Source organism: Neophocaena asiaeorientalis, unplaced genomic scaffold (genome assembly GCF_003031525.2).
Source record: "Neophocaena asiaeorientalis asiaeorientalis breed wild unplaced genomic scaffold, Neophocaena_asiaeorientalis_V1.1 scaffold150, whole genome shotgun sequence".
NCBI lineage: Eukaryota > Metazoa > Chordata > Mammalia > Artiodactyla > Phocoenidae > Neophocaena > Neophocaena asiaeorientalis.
The window spans coordinates 2,618,704-2,645,068 of record NW_020176571.1 but is presented as its reverse complement, the minus strand read 5'-3'; the positions used below and the strand labels follow the sequence as shown (position 1 = coordinate 2,645,068).

At 52.9% G+C, this 26,365-nt stretch overlaps 1 protein-coding gene across 3 annotated transcripts in view; it reads right to left on the bottom strand.

The window, feature by feature from the left end:
* Positions 1-1,105: 1,105 nt before the first annotated feature.
* SLC6A13 (solute carrier family 6 member 13) overlaps positions 1,106-26,365 on the bottom strand; it is a 32,751-nt gene continuing 7,491 nt past the window's right edge. For 2 of the 3 annotated variants that reach the window (XM_024733171.1, XM_024733172.1), the window contains exons 3-15: positions 21,644-21,778; positions 18,636-18,776; positions 15,087-15,171; positions 14,260-14,392; positions 13,289-13,423; positions 7,217-7,320; positions 6,280-6,404; positions 4,612-4,724; positions 4,219-4,356; positions 3,440-3,542; positions 2,860-2,960; positions 1,647-1,817; positions 1,106-1,343 (exon numbers count right to left, since the gene is read on the bottom strand). In XM_024733171.1, the coding sequence (XP_024588939.1) occupies positions 1,236-1,343; positions 1,647-1,817; positions 2,860-2,960; positions 3,440-3,542; positions 4,219-4,356; positions 4,612-4,724; positions 6,280-6,404; positions 7,217-7,320; positions 13,289-13,423; positions 14,260-14,392; positions 15,087-15,171; positions 18,636-18,776; positions 21,644-21,778 (1,592 nt within the window). In that variant the 3' untranslated portion in view covers positions 1,106-1,235. Of the gene's footprint in view, positions 1,344-1,646; positions 1,818-2,859; positions 2,961-3,439; positions 3,543-4,218; positions 4,725-6,279; positions 6,405-7,216; positions 7,321-13,288; positions 13,424-14,259; positions 14,393-15,086; positions 15,172-18,635; positions 18,777-21,643; positions 21,779-26,365 lie in introns of all 3 variants that reach the window. The other variant, XM_024733170.1, reaches the window with a different exon arrangement.

The following is a 26,365-nucleotide window of genomic DNA, read 5'->3' as shown; positions in this document are numbered from 1 at the left end:
GTCGCACAGGCTCTGCCTCCCACCTGGCTCCTCTCTGGGCGCATCTGCGCGCTCAGGCCCCGCAGCCGAGCGGAGGTCCCCGCAGGGCGCCGCCATCGTGGCCGCGCCGGGGCTGCCGCATCCGCATTTATCCATGTTCCTTCCGAGCGGAGCAGCGTGGTGGTCCCGAGGCAGCGGCTCCCTCTTCTGGCCGAGCCGGGTAGTGCCCTGCTCCGCCCGCGGTCCCTGCTGTCCCGCTCTCGTACCCCTGACACCAAGCCCCTGGCGGGCGCACACAGTTTGGACAGGCGAGGTCAAGGCAAGGAGACGGCAGGGGAAATCGGGCAGGAAGAAGCCCAGCCGCTCTCCTCCTCCTTCCTCCAGCGGGGGCTCAGGTGCCTCCTCCTTCTCCCTTCCATCGCCTTTTCTTTTGATTTATTTATTTTTGGCTGCGTTGGGTCTTCGTTGCTGCACACGGGCTTTCTCTAGTTGTGGCGAGCGGGGGCTACTCTTTGCTGTGGTGCACGGGCTTCTCGTTGCGGTGGCTTCTCTTGTTGCTGAGCACGGGCTCTAGGCGGGCTTCAGTAGCTGTGGCACGAGGGCTCAGTAGTTGTGGCTCACAGGGTCTAGAGCGCAGGCTCAGTTGTTGTGGCTCACAGGGTCTAGAGCGCAGGCTCAGTAGTTGTGGCTCGAGGGCTCTAGAGCGCAGGCTCAGTAGTTGTGGTGCACGGGCTTAGTTGCTCCGCGGCATGTGGGATCTTCCCGGACCAGGGCTCGAAGCCGTGTCCCCTGCATTGGCAGGCGGATTCTTAACCACTGCGCCACCAGGGAAGTCCCTAAAAGCCCCACTTTAAAGTGAGGAGGTGGGCAAGGCAGCAAGGCGGGGGGTGGGGCGGGGCAGAAACCAAGCGAAACTGCTAGCAGCTGGTGGGAAGAACGTGGATTTAATGGAATGAAGGGCGTCAAACAGAGCTCTCCCGCCCCGCCCCCGCCTGCAGCCTCACCCCACCTCCCAAGGCCCCTCTCAAAGGGGACGCTCTTGATCCTGGCCTTTCACACCTGTCCAGCCAGCCCTGGAGCAGGGAAGTTGGGGTGGGAGATGCCCAGCTCAGAGGTGGATTCCAGCATGTCCCCTCTTATCTTGTCTACCCCGGGTGGTGCGGGGCAGAGAAGCACAGCAGGGCTGCTTCTGTGCCTTCCTTCTGCAACTGTCCCCACAGCCAGGCTCACTGGCCCCTTGTCCCAGGGCCTGCCCCCTAGCAGTGAGACTCCAGTTCCGACGTCCTGGGCGTGGCCGGGGCAGAGGGTTCCGCTCGGGCCCACTGGGGCAGGTCCTCAGCTGGGCACATGAGCCGGCGAACTCTCTGCAAGCAGAGCGGAGGGGTCCGTCATGAGCCAGAGAGGGGGCAAGTCTGCCAGCGTCCCTCATCGCTGCCTCCCCAGAGGCGCCAAACCTGCTCTCCAGGTGCCAACACCCTTACCACAGCGGTGTCTGGGAGGCATCCTGTCTCTTCCTGAGACTGCTCAGCACTCCCTCTGTCCCTCTGACCCCACACCAGGGTCCCTGGCCCTCCTGTGTGCCAGCTTCTACCCAGGCAGGCAGCCACCTGGCAACAAGGGGACCCCAGCTCATCCTCTGACTGCTTTCCTCCCCACCAGCTCCCTACCTCTCTGAAAGAGCCCTTGAGGGTGCTGAGTTTGTAGCAGCTCCAGGCGGGAATGCAGATCATGGAGGAGAGAGCCAGGAGCCAGCCCAGGGCATCGCCCCACCACGGGTACAGGTACTTCTTGTTGTAGGTCAGTGGGGTGTACTTGATCAGGGAGGACAGGAAGGTGGCCTGAGGGTGAGAGCAGAAGAGACGCGGCTGGGGGAGCATGGGTCCCCCCGACCAGCTGGGCCAATCTGCCTCTGAACTCCGTCCACATCTGCTCAAAATCCACATCCCCAGGAGGTACTTCCGGGGCACCCACCCTGTCCCTCCAGGGTCCCCGTGCCCCTGGGCATCCTCAACTGGGACATGGCTCTGTGCCTGGCCGTGAGCACCTGGAGGGCAGGGCTCATGCCTGGGTCGCCCCGGCCTCATCGTACTTGGCACACAGCGGGTGCTGCTGACACAGGTAAAGCCAGAGCGGCAGCACTCAGTGGCTCAGGCCCAGACTCCGGAGCCAAGCTGCCTGGGCTTGAGCCCCAGCTCTCGGCCACCTTCCAGCTCAGGTGAACTGCTTAACCTCTGGGGCTTCCGTTTCACCTGAAAAGTGAATACAGTGGTAATTCTTACTTCGTGGGGTTCTCGTGAGGACTGACTGGGTTAAACGCGTAAAGCATTTGGCACCCGGCAGGATAAGTGCTCTGGAACTGCTCCGTTATCTCGGTGCTTATCGGCATTGTTCTCAGCAGCCCGACGCACCTACCACATTAGACTCACGCTGTGGGGTGGCGTCCGACAGCCCTGGCCCTCAGTTACCCTTCCGCGCAACAGGGAGGGAGAGTCTATCCTGCTGCATTTTCTAGAACCCAACAGGAGGACGAATGAAACTTTTAAATGATTTTCAATGCCCACGGATAAGTACCTTCTGGGGCTATGGCCCGTCTACCCTTCTGCTCTACCATCTCTCTCCCTTCATCTGGCTTTCCTCCCGGAGGTCATCGTTTTTTTGTGGGTTTTTTTTTGCGGTACGCGGGCCTCTCACTGTTGTGGCCTCTCCCGTTGCGGAGCACAGGCTCCGGACGCGCAGGCTCAGCGGCCACGGCTCACGGGCCCAGCCGCTCCGCGGCATGTGGGACCTTCCCAGACCAGGGCACGAACCCGCGTCCCCTGCATCGGCAGGCGGACTCGCAACCACTGCGCCACCAGGGAAGCCCCCCGGAGGTTATCTTACTGTACACACAGCCGGTGTGAGGAAGAGCCAACAGTATTTGATAAGGGGCCACGGCCTGTACCCAATCATGTCTTCAATGTTGTCATAGAAGCGCCCGGCACCTGCCACGAAGAAGAGAAGGAAGGGGGAGAGAGGACATCCTTTAGCATCCAAAGCATCAGGATGGGGACCACACCAACCAGGAAGGGCAAGGACAGTCTGTAAAAGACATCGTGGCTGTCTTCTCCAATCCCTGCTGGGAGCAGACCCTTCCCTGGATGGAATTCGTAGGCATAAACAGCAGTGGGAAGAACTTGGCTTAGGCAAAGGCAGGAACTTTCTGATGATCAAGGTTGTTAAAGGCTGAAAAGCTCTGGGTAGGATGGGACACGGGCCCACCTGGGTGGCCCGGGAGCAGCCATCACCAGGAAGGTGGACGAGGCCGCCTGTGGAGGGCTTTTCCAATGGTAGCAATGTAGGTAGGATTCTTGAGATGTTTGAGGCTGGGAGGGAGAGAAGTCTGAGGAGAAGGTGGGTGTGAGCAGCGAGGTCTCTCTTTTGTCCGAGGGCCCTGGGCAGGACCACGGGAAGAGTCACTCACCGTAGGCCCACGCCACACAGAGGGACTCAAAGATGGCCACGAACAGGAGACACATGCCACTGGCTGCGTAGTAGTCGAAGAGCTGAAACACGTACATACCGCCCTGCCCAGGAGGAGAGAGAGAGACCTTTAGCCAGAGGAAGCAGGCACCCTCGGGGCCCGGAGCAGAGGCGGGGAGGGTCACAGGAGACCGAGATTAAGGGACAGTGTGGTTTGTAAGCTGTAAAGCACTCGGCAGACATGGGACAGTCATAATGTATGATTATTGTTTGGGAGGAAGATGCATGAAAGAGCCACTGTTAGCTCATCCCTGAGAACATGCAGGGGTTGACCCAGAAGGACAGCGTGCATTTTTGGCAGAGGGTCAGGATAGGGGCCGCCATGGGTGTCATCAAGCTGACGAGCTCCATCTCCCTCCTCCCCTGAGACATCACTCAGAACGTCACCCACCCCAGGGCTCCCTTTCTGCCTTTGAAGTCTGGCCCTGGAACGTGGGTCAGCTGCCTGGGAACTCATGGGATCTTGCTGGAGAGGCGATTTTTCCCAGCCCAACATTTCTATACCTCTCAGCTTCCGTGGAGCCAAAGCACCCCTCAGCCACGCCCAGAGCCAGGTGGTCAGTGCTTCCTGGGGTGGGAAAGGGCCAGGGCCCCTGGGCCCCGAAGCCCAGAAGGCGGTGACCTGAAACTACAGCAGCCTGTCCCCCCTGCCAGGTGGCAGTCACCCGCCTGGGCTCTCCTCCTCGCCGGGCCCCACCTGCAAGCCGCCCAGCCCCTCACCTCTGTGAGCATGACGAGCCCGACGAGGAAGGAGGTGACAGACACCCCCAGGATGAGGACCTCCCTCCGGTTCTTCTTGCGGAATACACCGGGGTACATGTCCACCAGCGCCGTCACCAGGCTTTCCACGCACACAAACTGGACGAGAGGGCGAAGAATTGGAGGGCAAGCGCCCTCACGAGAAGCTCCGTCAACCAGCTGGCGCCTCGCTCCCGGGGCAGCCCTTCCAGCCTCCTGACAGCCCCGGGGCGGACCCACCCTCCAAAGCTCCCTTTGTTCCCGGGCAGGGCATCCGCACCTGACACTCGCCCAGCCCCCAGCTGTTCGCTGCTCACTGCCCCCAGCCCACACACACCACCGTCCCTCGGGCTCTGAGCGGCCACCTCTCAATACCTGGCTATCCAGTCCCAGGAGGACGACCATGAAGAAGAAGCAGCAGGCCCAGAGGGGCGAGAAAGGCAGCATCACCACAGCCCGGGGGTAGGCGATGAAGGCCAGACCAGGCCCTGCGGCGGGGAGAGAGGGACACGGCCCAGTGCCACCCCAAGGTGGGCTTCCCAGTGTGGGACACGGGACAGCGGAAGCCCCAGAGCTACCCCCCTGCACCGTCCCCACCCAGGAGAAGCCACCCAACCCTGACCCGGTCCCCAGTCTCCAAGGCATCGCCCACTGTTTTCTCACTGGCAGCAACAGAACCTAAAGGCTGTGAGTATTCTATAGGATATTGCAAAGAGAAGAGGAAGGGGGTCCGTCACCTGCATTTCTGTAAGTTCTACCGCACATCCTGAGGGTTCACTCTCCAGATCTATTGCCCCCAAACCAGAGCTTTCAAACTTACAAAGAGCTTGGGGGCCAGGCAGGCCGCGGACGCTTGTGAAGCCGCCCCAGTGTAGGAGGAGGGCGCGGCGGGGCCTGACGGACCTGGAGCCATCGCCCACTTAAGGCAAGTGCTGTGTGGTCTCCTAAAGTTCCAAAGAAAATACCTCCAAGACTAGATTGGGTCTGGGGCCACCGCTGGCCACCTCTGCTCCCCGAGCCTTTTCTGTCACCCTACAGCTAGTGAGCTGGCGCGAGTTTCAGAATACCCACGACACACATCCTCTCAAACACACTGTTGCCCTCAGCTGGCTCAAACGGCAGGAACAGGTCACATGCCAGCGCCGGGGTCCTCGATAGGAAGCTTCCTATGAAAGGAAGGGTATGACCGAGGGACCCGGGACAGTGGTCAGCTCCTCCGCCCGTCTCCCACGTTGCTGGGACCCGTCCCGCGCACCAGCGAACACATGGCACCAAGCCTGGCACAGAGCTGTGCTTCGTAAAAGAGAAACACGATCGTTCTTAATAAGAACCAGCGATGTCAGTTTCCCGTTGCTCGGCACCCTGTGTGACGGGAGGAGCTTGTGAACCCCACGATCAAAATCGTCTTGTTACAGGTGCAAGTGGGTGGTCCACAGGCGTGGGCGGCGAGCAAGGCAAACACCGGCCGCTTACCCAGATGGGGGATCCGTCTGTGATTTCATTTAAAAGCAAGAGCAGCACCGCGTGGGGGGAAGGCAGGCACTTAAAGGAGGAAACTCCACGTGCCGGGAGTTAACTTACCTCTGAGACACACGTTAAGGGGAACGAGACACGGCAGGATGCAGAACAATGTATAGAGCACGCTATCACTTGGTTGTTACGAGGCGTAAGAGACAGAAACAGTAATACGGACGCGTGTTTGAATGTGTACGTACAGATGTGTGTGTATTCTTTTTCTCATAAAAGCCTAAACTATTTCTGGAAGTAAAACCATGAACCTGGTAACACTGGTTGCTTCCAGGGTGAGGAGCTGGAGGCCAGGGTGCGGGGGACAGTGTTCTCTGCACACCCGTTCGCCTTTTGAAGCTGGAATTGCTGTTTAAGTCCATCCCAGGTCTCCCTGGGACACAGCCACTGAGAGGTCACCCACAGCGTAGGTGACAATAGGAATGCCTGCAGATCCAGGCGGGCTGGCGAAGGTTCAAACAAAGCTCACAGAGTCTCCTGTCTTAGCCCCACCCCACCCCCCAAAACACCACCCACCTGACTCGGCAACCTCAGAGATGGGCACCCCCTGTTCCTGGGACATGAAGCCCAGGATGGAGAAGATGGCAAACCCGGCCACGAAGCTGGTGCCGCTGTTGAGGAAGCAGAGGGCGATGCAGTCCCTGCAGGCGGGGCGGGGAGGTGGGGACAGGAGGGTCAGAGGGGCAGCCAGTGCCTCAGGCCGGGACGCAGGAACCCCAGGTGACGCCGCCGGCCTGGCAGGGGCAGAGGGAACCCAAGGGGCTGGTTCTGTCCCCCCAACTCCATGGGCTCAGACTTGGACTAAACCCACGGTCATCCTGCAAGAATGAGACCCTAAGGAAGTAACAGAATCTAAACATTACCCATGGCCACACAGCTCCCCTTTCCCGTCACGCTGCCACTGCGTCTCCTGGGACACTACCCCTGTGACCCCGTGCATGCCGGTACGTTAATGGAGAGGAGAGGGGCACGGAGAACCCAAGCAACAGGTGCTCTGTACTCACCTAAATTCAATTTTGAAATGCATGATGTGATTTTGTTTAGCTAATACTAAAATTGGCTTAAATTCTCTGACATGAGCCAGGTGGGCCCGAGGGAACCACAGGGAGGGGATTCAGTGTTTGCTGGGGCGCAGGTACAGAGCACACAAGACCAGGCTCTGTATGATGTCACTCCCGAGCTGGGTTGCTTGCACACCTGTGCCCACGGCCCTCTACATTAGCCCCAGGCTGGGCCCTGCTGGGGGTTCCCGGCCACCCATCACCGTCCCGTCCTGGGGGAAGCAATCCCTCGCCCGTGCTGCCACTGGCTCCTCTCACCACCTGGCAGCCCTGGGGGTTGGAAAATGGCGTGAAGGCAGGTGGGGCGTAGGGAAATCCACGAGTTGGTGCACCCTCAAAATCTCCCCTGATCTAGTGCCCTGATAGGCACTCAGGCCCTGCCCCCGGCTCACCTGTAGCAGTTGTTGTGGTACTTGTTGTAGCTGCCCAGAGCCGTCAGGCACCCTAGGCAGATGGCAAAGGAGAAGAAGATCTGGGTGCCTGCGTCCATCCACACCTATGCAGGGAAAAGACAAGAAAGCCGTGCCTCAGGGGAGCCAGGCTGTCTGGGCTCCACGGACCACACAGGCCTACAGCCAAGCCAGGCAAAGGATGGCAGACCCCTGCCCTCAGCCCACGCAGGCAGCCCCGCAGCCATGCTATTCTGATGCGCTCGACTTCCCGGCCCCCTAGACGGAGTCTCTCGGGCACCCCCAGGATGGCACGGGCATCAAGCATTGGAGAAAGACTAAAGGACCCACGATGGAGGCCGACGAGCTGGTGCTCTAGAACCAAGTGAGGCCTGGTCCGTCTTTTCTGTAATGGAAACAAAGCCCAGGGCTCTACCTCCACTTCCTCCCACCCCAGGTCCCCCTGGCAGTGTGCCGAGATTGGAAGGATCCCAGCGACAGGCTTTGCGGGGATGTGGGTCCTTTGCATCGGCGCCTTCACGGGCATGTAGCTTTGCCCCTTGCGCCTCAACATCCTCTGCAAAACAGGAAGAGCGAGCCTCAGGTCACAAGGGGTCAAGAGGATGAACAGAAGTCATCCGTAAAGAGCCTTGTACTCCCTGGGGGGAAGATAGCTCTCCAGCTAAACATAGGGTATGGCTGTTCTTGTTATTATCTCAGCTGGCTGGCCCAGCCTGTGCATGTTATGATTTAGATTTCACAGCTAGAATAACATCCCAGAGAGAAAGAAGATCAAGGAGAACGGGACTTGCGGCGCTGCAGACCCACAGGAGGTGGGGTCCTGCGGCCACAGACCCTCCCCGGGCACCTCCTGCCTTCAGGGGACCTGAGCACCAAACCGTGGCCGCGGACGTTGCCAGGCTGGTGTCCTAACACTTTGGGGTCCGCATTTCTTGTCTCATGTCCGCCCTCCGCGTTAGCCCCCAGACAGGCCCCAGCTCTCCTTCCACTAAGATCGGGCTCACAGGGCCCACGGGCACCAAAGCCTCAGCTGCTCCTGTGTACAGCTCCTCGGCCCCTACCTGTTCCCTCCCCACACCCCTAGCCGTCGTGACCACCCCTTACCTCCCTCCTCTCTCACCACTCACCCCCCCAAATGCCCACTCTCCTTGGCATTGCGGTGCGTCTGAGGGAACCCACGCCAGCTGACAGCATCAGAACGCAGACTCCTCAGCCAGCATCCCCAGGTGAGACCCTGAACTAGGCCTAGAGGAGAACCCGGAAACCTGTATTGTTTCAAAGCTTCCTGGGCGACCCTAATGACCAGTCAGATGTGGGGATCCCTGCCTTCCAGTCCCTGAGAATTGGCATCCACCCGGGCACTCTTTCCTCCTACTCTCCCTCCACTTCCGCAGGGATGAGGACAGAGCGGGAAAGAGGGTGAGGACAGGGGGAGACTGTCTCTAACCTTCTGCCCCTCCTGCCCACAGGGACCCCCATCCCCAGGCTCTCAGGGAGGCAGGAGCTGCCACCAGGGACAGGGTGTCTGGGGCAGGAAGCACAGAGGAAGACCCCAAGGGAGGAGCCAGGGCCAGCAAGGAAATAGGCAAGGTCGAAAACACAAAGGGGAGCTTCTTTAAACCTCAGGATAAATGATCATGGGGAAAGGAGAAGGGGGTCTTGGAATTTATTTCAGAAGCTGGAGAAAGAAAGGGCAGGAGGGAAAGGAGAGAAGCCGAGGACAGGCCACAAAACTTCGAGGACGCCCCGGGCCGAGGACGTGCCTCGGGGAGCCTGGCTGTTCCTTTGCAACGTCTCAAATCCTTTCCTCTTCTAAACCTGCCCCAGACTCTGCGAGGAGAGTCCTCCCAGGGAGACCCAGTGGCGTCTGGTCTGAAGGTCACTGTTCCTTTTTGTTCATTATCACAGCCCCAAGCGCGGGTGGCTGTGGCAAGAGGTTCTGAGGTTGTACAGGAAGGATCCCGCCAGGCTGGGATGGAGGGCCAGGGAGGTGTCTCCAGGCCGGTTATCCAGGACGCAGCCCCGGACCTGCCCAGCCTCGGGCCCCCGAGGCCTACTCCCCGTGCCTGGCGGGGCCCAGGCTGCAGCCTGACCCGCCGTCCACGCAGGAGACTGTTCCCTTGGAGATGTTCCGTGGCTGCGCACGTGCAGATCCCACGGCTAGGAAGCGTTGCAGACTTGGGCTTGGGAAGAAGAAACAAGAAAAACTGTGACTTGGCAGGTCACCTCGCCCGGAGGGGGAGAGACTTAAGACCGAGTTGGGAGGAGAGGTTGAGGAGAACGGAGGAAAAGGCAGCAGGAGGCCTGAGAGCTCAGAGTGCGGGGCTCAGACTGGCTGGAGGCTGGCGAGCCGGCTCCGCGCAGCTGCTCCTGGCCAGCCTGCTGGGGCGGGAGAGCCGCGGGGCCGCGGGAAGGGCCGGAGGACAGCAGGGCAAGCCATTCTCTACCCACCACAGGCGACCTGCCACGTGCCCCGTCGTGGAGCCCCAGTTTCGGGAACAAAGCTCCAGGGTGTGTTTGGCTGGCGCAGAAGACTGCCCGACAATACAAGCGAAAAACGCTTCAGGGAGTGTGGGCTAAAGAGAGGTCTTGGAGGGGCGACAGAGGAAGAGAGAATTTCTAGAAGATCCAGGAAAGATGTTTTCAACCTGAGTCCAACCCCAAGGACTATTACATTTTCTATTTTCAGGAAGGCAATCGTATGTACGCCTGGGCTTTGGAGTCAAACTGAACTGAGTTCACTTCCTAACTCTGCTAATAACTAGCTGTGTGATCTTAGGCAAATCACTTAAACCTCTCTAAACCTCACTTTTCTCATCAGGAAAATGGGCATAATAACAGGTAAAATAACAAATGGGTATATTAAGGAATAGAATGGGTAAAATAACAAATAAAGTAATGTATGTAAAATGCCTAACACATAAAGAAATATTAGTGCCCTATCCCACTTCAGAATTCATTCTAGAATAATAAAAACCAGCCCTTAAAACTAAGCATTCATATTCTTTGGGAAAGATATATCATGGTGATTAAGGCAGAAGACCCCCAAAAGATGACTTGGGATGAAACCCAAGCTCCCCCATCACGCTTGTTTCGTAGTTTGGGGCAAATTTCTTAACTTTTCTAAGCTCCAATTTCTTCATCTGTAAAATGAGGCTACACCTAACTCGTGGGATTAGTGTGAGGTCTAAACTGTCTTGTGCACTTAGGGAAGGGCCTGGCAGACAGTAAGCACATAATACACGTTGTCAGCTATTGGCCTATTTGTCGTTGCTGTTATTTTAAAGAAGCAACTCACCTTCCAGTAATAATAAGGTCCCGTAGGTTTCAATGCACGACATCAAAATGAAAAGACTCGTTCTAATCAATGGCTCCAACTTCCTTCCCTAAATAAACCCTTCCTTAGAGAGCTTAAGGTAGAGGTTTCAGGTGTTCAACAAGGAGTCTCCAGACACCCCGTCCCCAGCCCCTGTCCTTATCGATCTACCAAAGTGCAATGGAACAAAGGGTCAGGGTGAGGGAAAGAAAAAGCTCCAGGACCCAGCACACGCTGCACCAGCGGAGTCTCCCGGGGCCGCTCCCCAGTGGGAAAGAGATGGCGCTGGGGGGGGGCCGGGAGAGGCGGCAATCCCCCCACCGCACAGCAGCCTGGCCAATGAGATAAACTCCGCAGTGTCTCCGCCTGGCTTCCGCTCCAGACCGAGAGCTTGGCCGAGAGAGGCGCCCTGGTCTTTGTGCTGCAGGAATTTTGCAGCTTTCTCAAGTGCCAGGCAAATGCAGGTTGGCATTGGCACACTTCCTGGGGAGCGCCAGCTACTTCCCCTTAGGGCTCTGGCGGGGGGCATCCCGCCCTGCAGAGGCTGCTCTGCTCACTGACAGAAAGGTGGGCTTCAGCAGGAGGCCAGGACCAGCCGTTAGTAAGTCTGCTCGGAAGCTCAGGACCAAGCCTGGCTCTTGGAACGTCTCCCTCCCTGGGCTCAGAGGATTCTGAAGGCATCGCTGCCTGCACAGCCTGCAGCTGCCCAGGTTGGAAGGATGGTGTCCTGGAGAGAAGCCTGAAAGAGGTCTTATTCCCTGCAGTAACCCAGACACAGAATTACGGCCTTTTAACTCTCAGACTTGAAGGCGCTCTGGTCCACCTTCTTCATATTTGCCAGCAGCTATTACGTAGCAAACGTTACACCTAGAACATACCTGGCACAAAACGGATGCTCAATAAATCTTTGCTGAATGAATGAGCTGCGAGAAAAACAAAGACGAGCAGACAGGACTTTGCCTTCAAGAGACCGTAAAACCTGTGGGACTTGTCATCATGCAGACCTGGATTCCAGGTGCAGGTGTGCGGATGGAAAGTTCTTTAAGCTCTCTAGGCCTTAATTTCCTGTCTGTAAGATGGGGATACCTCATTGGTCAGCGGTGAGGATTAGCTGAAATAATGCATGTGACCCTCTTAACGATGCCAGGGCCATAGCGGGCGCTCAGCAGTCGTTAGCTAAAAAGCTGGTCAGGACAAACAGAGCGTCGATCACAGAAGCCATAGGTCAGTTCCTGAGATGCTGGACCCTCTCTCCCTTTCTTCTTTCATTCTACCTGCCTGTCTCCCAGCCTGATCTCCAGGAGAAGGCGGCTTGCGGCTCAGCCACCGGTTCACACCGCTGCCCCAGAACCGCAGCGGCTCCCTCCTGCGTGAGGGATCCAAGCCGAACCCACACCCGGCCTCCGAGGCCTCGCCCGGCTCTGCAGCCCCACAACCTCCTGCTTGCTGCCTGCATCCACCACGGCACTTTGGGTCCCGGCCTGCCGTTCCTTCCACGGGACCTTGGGCCCTGTTTGCTCATCTGTGCAGCGAGAAGTTTGCAGAGATGACGTTGGGGGTTTTCTAGCTTCAGCAGCTGTGGTTCTACAGTTTGGCTCCCAGGCCCGACCGCAGCCGTTGGGTCCACGGGGAGATGAGGAGGCTGCCCCTGTGTCTCTATCTGTCTCAGAAACGGGGGCGGGAGGGTGAGCTCCCATCCCACCGGATGTCGTGGGGAAAGAGCCCGGGCCGAGGCTGGGGAGGCTTCCGGGCTCGAGTGGTCTGCTGCTTCTGGGAGCCCTGGCAGCCGCAGGACTCGGGATGGAAGAGCTCGTAATTCATCCGCGGGTGCTGGGAGGCTTGAGAAGAGCCACCCCAAATTCTGCACAAGGGGAGCCACTGCCTTCGTGGGAACGGTCCCCGCCTCGGAGGGAGCTGGGGGGCTGTTCCCTCCTCTGTTGCCCCCTCTCACCTCTCAGCAGTGACAGTGCCGCTGCCTTACTATAAAAACGTACAAAAAGTCGTTCGATTTCTGGTTTGCTCTGAGCTGGGCGTCCCTTTCAGGGGCACAGCCCTTCCAGCCCAGGAGGAGGCCCCGGGAGGTGACCTCTGTCAGGGAAGCGGGCTCAGGCCACAGCTGGGCCGGGTGGGGCTCTGGGCTGTGCTCACCCACGGCCTCTCCACCCTCGGCCCCCTCCTGGCTTTGCTGGCCTTCAAAACGGCTGCCAAACAGAAGACGAGACCCCGGCAGAGGCTTCTCAGTACAGGCCCTGCCGTCCACACCCTCGGTCAGCAGACACCCCCCCTCCCGGAGGGTGGACCCTGAAGGGAGGGCCGGGAGGGAAGGGCCGGGGGCCTCTGGACAGCACACAGGAAACTCGGCACCACCAGCCAGCTGGCCCTGGGAGGCGCTGGGAGCCGTGGTCAGGAGCGGGCCTTGTGGGCAGAGGGCAGGACAGAGGGGCCAGTGGAGGGTCAGGAGAGAGAGAGGCTGCTCGAAATGAAAGGAGACACCCAGAGGGGATGGGAGGTAGTGGAAGGGGAGAGCCTAGGGGAAAGGCTGTTAGGACGCATTTACAGCCCCCCAGAAACACTACAAAACACCACGAGGGCCTCAGGGCCCCTGGGTTCCCTGGCAGCTGTGAACCCAGGAGGGGGAGATGCGTGGAGACACCCCCCCGCCAGCGTGGATGCCTGGGGTTGTCCAGGAGCAGAGATGCCCAGCTGAGCACAGGGACGGCCCCGTCTGCGTGTCTTACCTGGGGGTCCCATAGACGCGTGAGGTTTGGGTACAGGTAAAACTGAATTCCTTGGGCGGCCCCAGGCAGCGTCACCCCTCGAATCAACAGGACCACCAGCATGAGGTAAGGGAAGGTGGCTGTGAAGTATACCACCTGGCCAAGGGGCAGAGGAGAAGGTAAGGAACTGGGGCAGCCAGCAGTGGGGGGACGGGGAGGGGGCAGGGGGAGGAGCCGCCAAGCCCACGGCAGAGGTCACCAGCTCACCTTCTGCGCCCTCCCGCTCCCCCCGCAGCTGCTCGGTCCTCAGCCTTCAGCCCTCCCCCCGCCCTCCGTCTCCCTGACACACACCCAGCAAATATCTGCTGAGTGACTGAGCGAACTCAGGCGTGCTCCCAACAAGAAGTTTAGAACAGTGGCAAGGGTCGTCGGGGACAAAAAGCTCTGTCACACATGACCCCTGTCCCCACAGAGCTCACAAGCTTAGCACAACCGGGCAGCCAGCTTAGGAGGGAAGCCTGGGCAGAGGCCGCCAGGGCAGGAGTCCAGGGGAACTCGGGATGCCCTCATGCACTCCAGGGCAACGAGTCTCCCCAGGGTCTCGGGGTGGCTGACAGTCATGTTGAGATTAATAGTCATGACGGAATTGCTTTCCCAAAGAACAGCTGTATGAAACGGGGAGCCGTGAACCGTGTTCAGTTTGCGATGTGCCCATACGCATGGTGCATTCCAAGATCAGATTCCTCCCCACGTGTCCCTCCTGCCTCTCTCTCTCTGTCCTCTCTCTCTCCACTTCCCCAAATACCAAAAGGACATACCATTGAATCCAGGAAAGGCACAGAATCGAGGAAGAGAGACATGTGAACTCTTCGTGGGGTCATTCCCTCCCATCCCCGACGAGGTACAACTTGGGGAACCCCTGGGTGGCTGAGCCCCCCGGGGGAGCAGGGTGGCCCAGGGAAGGGAGGGGCCTGGGGCCCTCGGACACAGACCTTGCCCGTGGACTTGACCCCCTTCCAGATGCAGAAGTAGCAGATGACCCAGGCAAGCAGGAGGCACAGGGCCAGCTCCCAGCGCAGGGCCCCCAGGTGCTGGATGCCGTCCGAGAGCTTCAGTACCCGCCTCCTGGGGAGAGAAGGGTGAGCGACTGCACCTGTGCCGCTGGCCTCAGCTCGTCCGGGCCTCCGGCTCTGGTCCCAAGGCTTGTCGGCTCCTTCACTCCGATCCATGAGGCTCTGCTTTGCCCAGAGATGGGAGTAGACAGAGAGGAGGCAAAGACAAACTGTTCCCAGGTGGGTTTGCTCTGGCAGGCTGAGGACCAGTTTAACCCAGAGAAGGGGGTGCGAACCCGTATTTTCTCAACCGGAGGGATAGGATGCTTTGATATGAGGAATCATGTCTTCGGTGAATGCCAATATTTCGGGGAGGGGCAGTAGAAGCAACACACATGCAGCCGCCGGGGAGGGCGGACCCACATGGTGGGCGGGGGTGGGGGTGGGGAGTGGGGGCCAGGAGAGCCTCTGGAAGAGTCCTGCCCTAACCACAAATACAGGCACGGCAGGAAAAAGCCACTCGGGTGACGGCGCCACCAAAGGAGGAGGCAGAAACTCGTCCCCTGCAGCCCGTGGGGTCCCCAGCCCTGCGCCCGTCTATGGGACACGCCACCCACACTGCGATGGGGTAGGGGCCTCACTTACTCCCAGAACTCGGTGACGGGGGAGGTGGCGTTCTCAGAGCTCACGTTCACGGAGCTGCTGGTCCCTGCGCCCGTCTATGGGACACGCCACCCACACTGCGATGGGGTAGGGGCCTCACTTACTCCCAGAACTCGATGACGGGAGAGGTGGCGTTCTCAGAGCTCACGTTCACGGAGCTGCTGGCCCTCTGGAACTCCACGCAGTGCTCTGCCGGGGGTCCGGGGCGGGGCGGGGAGCGAGAGAAACATCACTGGCCAGTATGTAACATGAGCAGAGAGTGGGGCGAAATTTCAGGAGACTGGGAAGCACGGTATCTGGGCTGAAGGTGCCTCATAATAAAACACAAAACGAAACACATAATGACCTCAACAAAGCCACTGCGCCCTCTCCCACTTCTCCGGGGTGGGGCCGGGGCGGGGTGGGTGGGTGTAGCACATTCTCATTAAAGCACCATCAGGCGGCCTCAGGAGAGATGCTTTGCACGCCATCAGCTTCAAACATACGAATATTTCTGGGCCACTGTCCTGTAGAGAGTGGCCTTTGAGGAACAATAAGGATGCCTTCTGGGGAAGTGATGTAGCAGACGGCTAAGAGCACAGGTACAGATCAGAAGACTTTGGCTTGAATCCCTGCCCCCCTCTGGTTATTCGCTGTGTGGCTTTCTAAGCCTCACTTCTGTGGTCTCTAAATGTACACGAGGGGACTTCCCTGGTGGTGCAGTGATTGGGAATCCGCCTGCCAATGCAGGGGACATGGGTGCCATCCCCGGTCTGGGAAGATCCCACATGCCGTGGAGCAACTAAGCCCGTGCGCCACAACTAACAAGCCTGTGCTCTAGAGCCCGCGAGCCACAACTACTGAGCCCGCGCACCTAGAGCCTGTGCTCCGCAGCAAGAGAAGCCACCGCAATGAGAAGCCCACGCACCGAAACGACGACCCAACGTAGCCAAAAACAAATAAATAGATAAATTTAAATGAATAAATGTACATGAGAAGATCCCAGTGTTGACTGATAGCGGAGACTGCCCGGCACTCCATAAATAGTGGCTCTTAATTACCCGTCTACGACTATGGACTTTTCACAAAGTGTTCACACTCTTCTTTACGTTTTATTAGGACAGTGATTCTGGGAAGCATCAATAAAGACAGAGAGCGTTCCCCGCTGTGCACACACGAAAGCTGATCTTCTTAGAAACGGCCCAGCATCGCTTGTCTGTGATGACGTGAGGGCTGGGATCCAGCTCAGCAAATTGTGTATGTTCCACCTTCAGAAAATCTGGGATCCGACCCTTCCCGTTACAGGTGTGACCACCAGTCTGGTGCAGGTCACCACGGCTCCCAGCTCCCTGATGGGCCCAGTTTCTGCTCTTGCCTCCAGAGTCAAATCTCCAGAGAGCAGCCAGAGAGGCTTTGCTCAAACTTCAGTCATGTCGTGGCTCTATGTCGTGTCCCAGGTCAGAAACCTCCAAAGGGTTTCCCATCGCACCCAGAGAAAGAAGCCCAGACCTCATCATCGCCCTCAAGGCCCCATTCAATCCACCCCTCTCCTACTGCCCCACCCCCGCTCACCTGCCCTGCTGCCCCCCGGATGCCACCCCACTTCTGCACTGCTGCTTCTCCTACCTAGTGTCTGCCTCCACACGCCCTCCTCCTTCAGAGCATGACCCAGCGTCGCCTTCTGAGAGATGCCTTCCCCGATGACCCTATTTAAAATCACACCCCACCCCTAAGATTCCCAGTCTCCCCTCCCCGTTCAGTTTTCTGCACAGCAGTGCCTCTAGCATGACACATGGGATGCACTGATTTTGTTTCTCGTCTGTCTTCTGCCACTAGAATGAAAGCCACGAGGGTAGGAGCTATATTTCTGCACCTTGCACGTCCCCGGTACTTGGAACAGAGCCTGGGGTAGAGCCAGGGCTCCGCACACATCTGCCGAACCACGGGATGTTAGCAGAGCCCTCTCTCCTCCAAACCAAGTCACTTTCCTTGAGGCCTCAGCACACCCCAAAGGGCTGTTTCTTCCGGACAGGATGGGATGTCCTGTACTACTCAAGATGCTAGGCTCCAAGGACTCCAGACTCACCAGGAGAAATGCCCAAAATGTCATGGAGCCAAAGCCCTGGGTATTGAATTTGCCTCCGAGATGCTCCCCCTGCCAAGTCAGCCAGAAGCACACAGGCCTGATGATGGCCTGAGGCCAAGTCCCTGGGCACCGGAAAGGCAGAAACTTTCTATAAGAGGAACTGCACTGAGACCTGGATAAAATCCCCATCTGAGAAGCTGGCTGTCAGGGCAGATTTTAGTGCACAGAGAAGAAAGAAAGAGAGAGAGAGAGAGAGGAGACGAGGGAGGGAGGGAAGAAGGAAGGAAGGGAGGAAGGAAAGAAGGGGGAAGGAAGAAAAAAACACATAATAAAGAGAATATTAGAATGAAACAGATTTTAAAAACTTGATTCATTCCATGAATATGTTTTGAGAGCTCATGATGTTAAGTGCAAAAGGTGAAGAGATGAAGACACCATTTTTGCCCTCAAGATCTTGCAACAAACAGAGGAAAAGCGGGGTGAGTGCCACAGTCAAGGGCCGCAGCCAGTGTAGGCACTAGCAGACACACTTGAGAAGAACCGAGCAGATCTTGGGGTGTCAGGGGCGGTACCTCCAAGACTTGACTTTTCACTTGACAAGTAGTGGGACAGAGTGGTGACAAGGGAATGAAAGCCTGGAGAGACAGCATAAACTATGAGGGCGAGGGGGCCTTGAACACCAGGATAAACGTGCAAAACCACTTCCCTGGCAAGTGAGTCAAAGATTCACACTCTAGCTCAGAACTGAGTAACTTATCTGAACAAGAAAAAGTTCATCATGGCACAGGTAGGGCCTCACTGACAGGCATGAGAGGTGTTTGGACATTGGGAGCGGGACAGTGTCCACCTGCGCGGTCCAATAGGGCAGTGACAGCCACGTGTGCCTATTTACATTAAATTAATTTAAATTAAAAAAAAAGTTTAAAATTCAGGTCCTCACACGCACTAGCCATGTTTCAAGTACTCGATAGCACACGTGGCCAGTGGCTCCCGTATCAGAGAGTACAGAGCACATTTCAACACCACAGGTAGTTCTTTCGGAAAGCACTACCCTAGAAATTTTTAATTTAACATTTTCTTTCAATTCATTAGACTTAGTAGTTCTATCGCCATAGAGGCTCTTGTCTTAAAAGAAAATCACAGGAGAAAATTAATTGCTATGGTAAATTATATTGATGCCATACAAAACAGCTTATCCCTGGTTAAATCCACATGACTTGGGAGTTGGAAAGGCCTAAAATAGTATCAGAAAGAAGACATGAGGAATAAATAAATGATAAAACAATATATCCATATATCAAACTAACCACGTTTCAAATCAAAATCCATAAAGGGCTAAAGTGCACAAAAAGAAGTCAGTTCTATCTTCTTAATAACATTGATTGAACACATGAATTTTTTGGAAAAAGTCTGTGATATCTTTCCTGTGACGCTGGTGGACTCTCGCTCTTATCTTTGACATAAGACCTCTGTCACCTCCTTGGCAGATTTCTAGCATGTCCCAGGTGAAGGATGGGGCCTGGGGACCAGGATATGGGGACAATCCCTCTCCTGGTCACCGCAGCAGAGCAGGTGGAGGTGACCTCACCTGTGTTCCAGTCGTGGCGGCAGCTCCCCCAGGGCAGGTCGATGGTGAAGCTGCTGAAGAGGTAGAAGAGGGCCCAGGCCAGGACGATGATGTAGTAGATGTTGAGGAGGATGACAATGGTCTGGGAGGCATAGCCGATACCTGGGTGGAGGCACACGGGGCTGGGGACACGGGGCAGGTTTCTGGCTCCGCCCACCCCTGCTCAGGAGAGGGTCTGTGCTCCCCTGTGAGTGTCCTGAGACACGGGGTATGGGGTCTGGGCTCCTGGCTCGCTGCCCCCTCCCGTCGTGCAGCCCCCCCAGGCCAGGCCGGGCTTCCTCCTATCTCCTGCTGCCCTGCCCCGCTGCCTGTACACTTTCATCTGTATGCTGCAAGCTCACGGATTCTAAGCTATCTTACAAATGTATAAGGCTAACTCCGAGATTGCAATAGCTAATGTTCCCTGGAATTCATCTGATATATTTCTGAAATGTAAAAACACGCGTTAAGGGAATTCCCTGGTGGCGCAGTGGTTAAGAATCCACCTGCCAACTCAGGGGACACGGGCGCGAGCCCTGGTCCGGGAAGATCCCACATGCCGCAGAGCAACTAAGCCCGTGCGCCACAACTGCTGAGCCTGCGCTCTAGAGCCTGCAAACTACAACTGAGCCCGCGAACCACAACTACTGAAGCCCACGCGCCTAGAGCCCGTGCTCCACAACAAGAGAAGCCACTGCAATGAGAAGCCCGTGCACCGCAACGAGGAGTAGTCCCCACTCGCTGCAACTAGAGAAAGCCCGCACGCAGCAACGGAGACCCAATGCAGCCAAAAACTAAAACTAAAAAAAAAAAAAAACACACGTTAAAAGCAGGAAGAGACAGTTCACAGAGGAGCACACACACACAGGCAATGAACATCCTCACAACACACTCATCCTCCCTAATAATCGTAGGTGTGCAAAATGATGAGCTACCATTCTGCATCTGCAACACTGGTGAACATGTTTACAAACGATATAACTCAGTGATTTCCAAACTTGTCCACATAGTAGTAGAATTACCTGGGAATATTTAAAAAATTCCAAAGCCCAGAGCAGACCCCAGACCAATTTAATAACAATCTCTGGGGGTGGGGTACAGGCCTCAGGATGTTTGGAAGGTCCTGGGGTGACTCCAGTGTGCAGACAAGTTTGGAAACCAGGGATATAACTCAGAGCTGTTAAAGATACGGAGGAAAGACGCTTACTCAAGTCCGGTGATGTGTACGTCAGCATAACCCTTCCATAGGACAACTTAATAAGCATGGTCAAGGGACATCAACTTGGTTGTCCATTTGATCCAGTGATCCTAATCCTGAGAATTTATCCCAAGGAAATAACTCCAAAAAAGGAGGGTAAAGGCTACCTCTACAAAGATACATGATAGCAGAATATCAATTTATCAGTGATGGAAAATAAGCAAAAAGCCCAGAACAGAGAATTGTTAAGCAAATTATGATATATCCCCTCGATGGAAGTTTATGCAATCACATGATTGCTGTGTAAAAAATGGAAAATAACACTAACTAAAAAACAGAGGGACTTCCCTGGCTGTCCAGTGATTAAGACCCTGCGCTCCCAGTGCTGGGGAGGGTTCAATCCCTGCTCGGGGAACTAAGATCCCACTTGACACACGGCGTGGCCAAAAAAAACCACAAAAACGACAGAAACAGAAACTGTGTATATTTCATATTAATAGATATGTAAACTTTATATATAGAGAAAGAAATAATGAAGTAAATCTCTCCAAACTGGAAACAACCCAAATGTTCTTCAGTGGGTAAATGGTTAAATAAACCATAGGACAACCATCCACACCATGGAATACTGCTCAGTAATAAAAAGGAATGAACTATTGATACAAGAGCAATCTGGGTGGATCTCAAGGGCGTCATGCCTAGTGAAAAAGCCAGTCTCAAAAGGTCACACACTGTATGATCCCATTTATGTAACATTCCCCACATGACAAAATTATAGAGATAGAGAGCAAGTTAGTGGCTGTCAGAGGTTACAGGGGTGGGGAGGGGAAGGGTTAGTGTGACTATGAAGGGGCAGCAGGATGGAGATCTCCGTGGTCATGGAACAGCGGTGGTGTTTGCGCAAATCGACACAAGTGATAGGATTACACAGAATTATACGCGCACACACACACATACACACACACAAGCAAGTGCATGGAAACGGGTGCGATCTGAGTAAGGTCTGCGGATTGTACCAATGTCCATTCCCAGGTTTTGATATTGTCCTATGTAAGATTTTTACCATTGAGGAAAATGAAAATGTCACTGGGTGAAATGTACATGTGACCTCTCTGGGCTACTTTTGCAACTTTCTGTGAACATATAATTGTTTCAAAATGGAATCTTAAAGAAAATCCTATATAGAGGGAAATATTGAAATAAAACATCCTAAGTTTTAAATAGCTATTGTGTCAAGATGGTAGAATTAAAAAAATTTTTTTAACATCTTTATTGGAGTATAATTGCTTGACAATGGTATGTTAGTTTCTGCTTTACAACAAGTTGAATCAGCTATACGTATACATATATCCCCATATCTCCACCCTCTTGCGTCTCCCTCCCACCCTCCCTATCCCACCCCTCTAGGTGGTCACAAAGCACCGAGCTGATCTCCCTGTGCTATGTAAACATTTTATCTATTTATTTATTTGGCCATGCCACGCAGCTTGTGGGATCTTAGTTCCTCCACCAGGGATTGAACCTGGGCCCCTGGCAGCGAAAGCACAGAGTCCTAACTAGTGGACCGCCAGAGAATCCCAAAGATGGTAGAATTATTATTTTTTTCTCATTAAAATTCTCTTTTTAGGGAATCCCCTGGCAGTAATTCAGTCTTGGGCCCACGGTGGAAGGTTTAACATAAAGACACAGCGTCTTATCCGTATCAGCACTGCTGATAAACCACCCAGTTATTCCAAACAAGGTTTATAACCACTAGTGCAGAGACTCTGGAGTCGGGCGCAGAGCTACTCACCCTCAAAGATGGGGCAGATCTTCCTCCAGGCTGTGATGCCCCCCTGGCTGGTGTACTGGCCCAGTGCTGTCTCCAGGAGAAAGACAGGAATGCCACAGGTAAAGAGGAAGATGAGGTAGGGGATGAAAAAGGCACCTGCGGGTGGGAAACAGGCTGTCCATTACGTGGCACTAGCCTCCTTGTGGTCCACGGTCATCTCCCCCGCTTGCCACCCCATGCTTCCAGTCAGAATCCCGGGGATGGGGACTGCGCAAAATGGCGGGGACATCTGTCTAGATGTCTGGAACCACGGCAGAGATCAGGTGTCACCCAGTTACTTAGGACCTAGCCAGTCACTTCCTTCACTCTGAAGTTTCCATCTATACCTTCCAAGGTTTGCTCCCCATCAACTTCAGTTGCTGCCCAAATAACACATAGCTTGTGGCCATAGAAGAAGCTCACTGAGTCACAGATATCCAGGAGCATTCCCACAGCCCACAGGCTATAATTTTTGTCAAGGAAATGATTGCTCTCGATGTTAGAGAGGGGCTTTTAGCAGACTGAAATCAGATTTCCCTTAGTAATCCTTTCTGCTTCTGTTTTCACAGTCACTGCCTGAGACAAGTCTATGCTGGCATTTGTTCCACCATAGACCTCCATCTGCTGGCAACTGGGCAGGGGAGTTCACCGGAGAGAGTCCCGGGGGAGAGACGTGCCCAGAGAGACCCAAGTGCCTGCAGAACGTCCCCTACGAGCTTGAGTGCTGGTCAGCACATGCGTGTGAGGACACTACCGAAGGAGAGGAAAGAATCCCTCAAGAAGATAGAGCCTGGTGGTGCTCACACAAGGCTGGGGACATTCCAAAGACTTAAGGAAGACATGACACCAATTCTATACAAACCCTTGCAGAAAATTTAGAAGCAATTCTTTCCAACTCATTCTACGAAGCTAGCATTACTCTGATAACAAAAGTAGATAAAGACAAGAAAACAAAACTATAGATCAAACTTTCATGAACATAGATGCAAAATTCTAAACAAAATTTTAGATATCCAACAATATATATAAAAAAAGTAATACATAGTGGAGTTTATCCCTGGAATACAAAGTTGTTTTAACATTCAAAAAAAAAAAATCAGTGGATCATATTAATAAATTTAAAAAGAAAAACCATAAAATCATTTCAATAAATGCAGAAAAGTATTTGACCAAATCTAACAGCCATTTCTGATTAAAAAAAAAAAACTCTCAGCAAGTGATGAATAGAAGGGAATAAAGGGCATCTACAAAACACCTACAGATAACATCATACTTAATGGTGAAAGACTGCTTAACCCCTAAGGTCGAGAGTAAGACAAGGGTGTCCAGTCTTACTATTTCTTACCACTTCTATTCAACATTGGTTCCATCAATATTGATTCTAGTCAAGGCAAGAAGGCAATAAAAGGAATTAAAAGTTATTCAGATTAGAAGAGAAGAAATAAAACTGCTTTACTTGCAAATGACATGATCACCTATGTAGAAAATCCGTTGGAATTTAAAATAGTCAAGCTCATAGAATCAGAAAGTAGAACGGTGATTACCAGGGTCTGAGGAAGGCGGAAGCAGGGTGATGCCGGCCAAAGGGTATAAAGTTTCCGTTTTGCAAAATGAATGAATCCTAAGATCCACTGTAACCATAGTGCCCATAGTGAACAATATTGAAGTGTTTTCTTAAAATCGTGCTAAGAAGTTAAATCTTATGTTGTGTTCTTATCACACAAAAAAAATTAAAATGAAAAAAAGAGGACAGAAGGAGACTTTTGGACGTGATGGATATGTTTATGGCATTGATTGTGGTGACAGTTTCACAAGTATATGTTTACCTCCAAACTCATCAAGTGGTATACATTAAATGTGTACAGCTTTCTGTACATTAGTCATACCTCAATAAAGTGTATTTAAAAAGAAAAGAAAGGAAATCCTTTGGAATGTACCAAAGAGCTGCTAGAGTAAATAAGTTAATTTAGTGAGGTTACAAGATATAAGATCAGCATAAAAAATCAATTGTATTTCTTCTACTAGCAGCAAGCAATTATAAATTACAATTTAACAAATAATACCATTATAACAGCGTCAAAGAGATGAATTACTTAGGAATAAATCTGACAAAAGATGTGTACACTCATAACCGCAAAACATTGCTGAGAGGAATTAAAGAAGCCCTAAATAAACGGTGAGGCATACCATGTTCATGGGTCAGCATACCATGTTCATGGATCAGAAGACTCAGTATTATTAAGATGTCTTCCCAAATTAATCAATAGATTCACTGTAACCCCAATCAAAATCCCAGCAGACTTTTTTGTAGAAACTGACAAACGGATTCTAAAGTTCGTATGAAAATGCAAAGAACCTAAAATAGCCAAACAGCTTTGAGAAAGAAGAACTAAGTTTTAGGCTTACCTCTACCTTATTTTCATATTATTATAAAGATACAGTAATTAAAACAGTGTGGTTTTGGTGACAAAATAAACAAATAGATCGACAGAACGTAATAGAGTCCAGCAAAAGGGCCATGCACATTTGGACAATTGATTTTTGACAAAGGTGCAAAGGCAATTCATTGGAGAAAGGATAGTCTTTTTAATAAATGATGCTAGAACAAGTAGATATACATACACACAAAAAATGAATTTCAATCCACACCTTCATTTCATACAAATATTAACCCAAAATGGATCGTAGACCTAAGTGTAAAACCTAAAACTATAAAACTTCTAGAAGAAAATATATGAGACCTTGGGTTAAGCAAAGATTTCTTTCATGTGACATCAAAAACATGAGTCATAAAAGAATAAATTCATAAACTGCACTTCATCAGAATTTGAAACTTCTGCTTTTCAAAAGACATTGTTAAGCAAAGGAAAAATATAAGACAGAATGAGAAAAAAAATTGCAAAATGCACATCTGATAAAGGACTTGTATCCAGAATATATAAAGAAGTAGCAAAATTCAATAATATTTTTGCGGTACGCGGGCCTCTCACTCTTATGGCCTCTCCCGCTGCGGAGCACAGGCTCCGGACGCGCAGGCCCAGCAGCCATGGCTCACGGGCCCAGCCGCTCCACGGCGTGTGGGATCTTCCCGGACCGGGGCACGAACCTGCGTCCCCTGCAACGGCAGGCGGACTCTCAACCACTGTGCCACGAGGGAAGCCCTATTTTTTTTTAATGGTCAAAAGATTTGAACAGGTTTTCACCAAAAAAGATATGTGGGCTACAAATAAGCACATGAAATGATGTTCAACATCATTAGTCAATATAAATTTAAGTGACAATGAGGTAATGTTCACACCAATTAGAAAAGTTAAAATTAAAAAGACAGACCAAGTATTGGTAAAGTTGTGGAAAAGCCGGCACTCAGATATGCTGCTGGCAGGAAGGTAAAAATGGTACAACCATGTTGGAAACGTGTTCCGCAGTTTCTTAAAAAGTTAAAGGTGCCCCTATCGTATAATCCCGCCATTCCACACTTCAGTGTTCCCTCAAAGGAGATGAAAGCACATGTTTATACAAAGGTTTGTACACAAAAGTTCTTAGCAGTTTCATCTGTAATAGCTAAAGCCTGGAAACAACCCAAATGTCCATCAACAGGAGAAGAGATAAATTGTAGTATATCCATATAATGGAATACTACCCAGTAATAACAAGAAAGGAACTACTGAGACATGAAAAAGATGGATGAATCTCAAAGTAATTATGCTGAGGGATAGAAGCCAAGTAAAGTATATACTGCATGATTCCATTTATAGAAAATTATAAGAAATGCAAACTACTGTATAGTTTGGGAACAACCTGGAAAACTAGGCCTGGAAACGACCTAAGTGTCCCTCAACAGATGCATGGATAAAGAAAATGCTATATGTGTAATGGAATATTATCCGGCCATAAAAACAGAAGGAAATTCTGCGTTTTGCAGCCACATGGATGGACCTCGAGGGTATTATGCTGAGTGAAATAAGTCACAGAGAGAAAGTACATACTGCACGTCCTCTCCTATGTGTGGAATTCATAGAGGCAGAGAGCAGAATGGTGATTACCAGAGGCTGGGGGTGTGAGGAATGCGGACATGTTGGTCAAAGGGGACAAACTTCGTTATAAGATAAACAATTTCTGGGGGTGTAACATACAGCATGGTGGCTGCAGTGAACTATACTGTCTTATATAGCTCCAAGTTCTTAAGAGAATAGATCTTAAGTGTTATCACCACCAAAAAAAAGGGTAATTATATGAAGGAATGAAGGTGTTAACTAACCTTACTGTGGTAATCATTTTGCAATACATACATGTATTAAATCATCGTGTTCTACACCTAAACTTACTATGCATAATATATCAATAAAGCTGGAAAATAGTTATATTTTGAAAAAACAAAACAGGTTTTTGGCTGCATTGGGATGGGGTAGCAGAGGTCAGGGGTGGGAGAGAGGGAAGGAGGGAATTTGGGGAAGTGATGCATACATTCATTATCTTGATAGTGCTGATGGCTTCAAGGGCGTGTACCTATGTCGAAACTTATCCAACTGTACACTTCAAATGTGTGCAAGTTGTTGTAAGCCAATTACACCGTCATAAAATTGCTAAAACAAAAGTTAGTGGGGAAAAGGCTTCTCCAGCTCTTTGCCTCTAGTCCACGCATCCGTAATTCAGGCACTGGAGGAAACGCTTGGTGACCACAAGGGCAAAGAAAGATCGTAAACA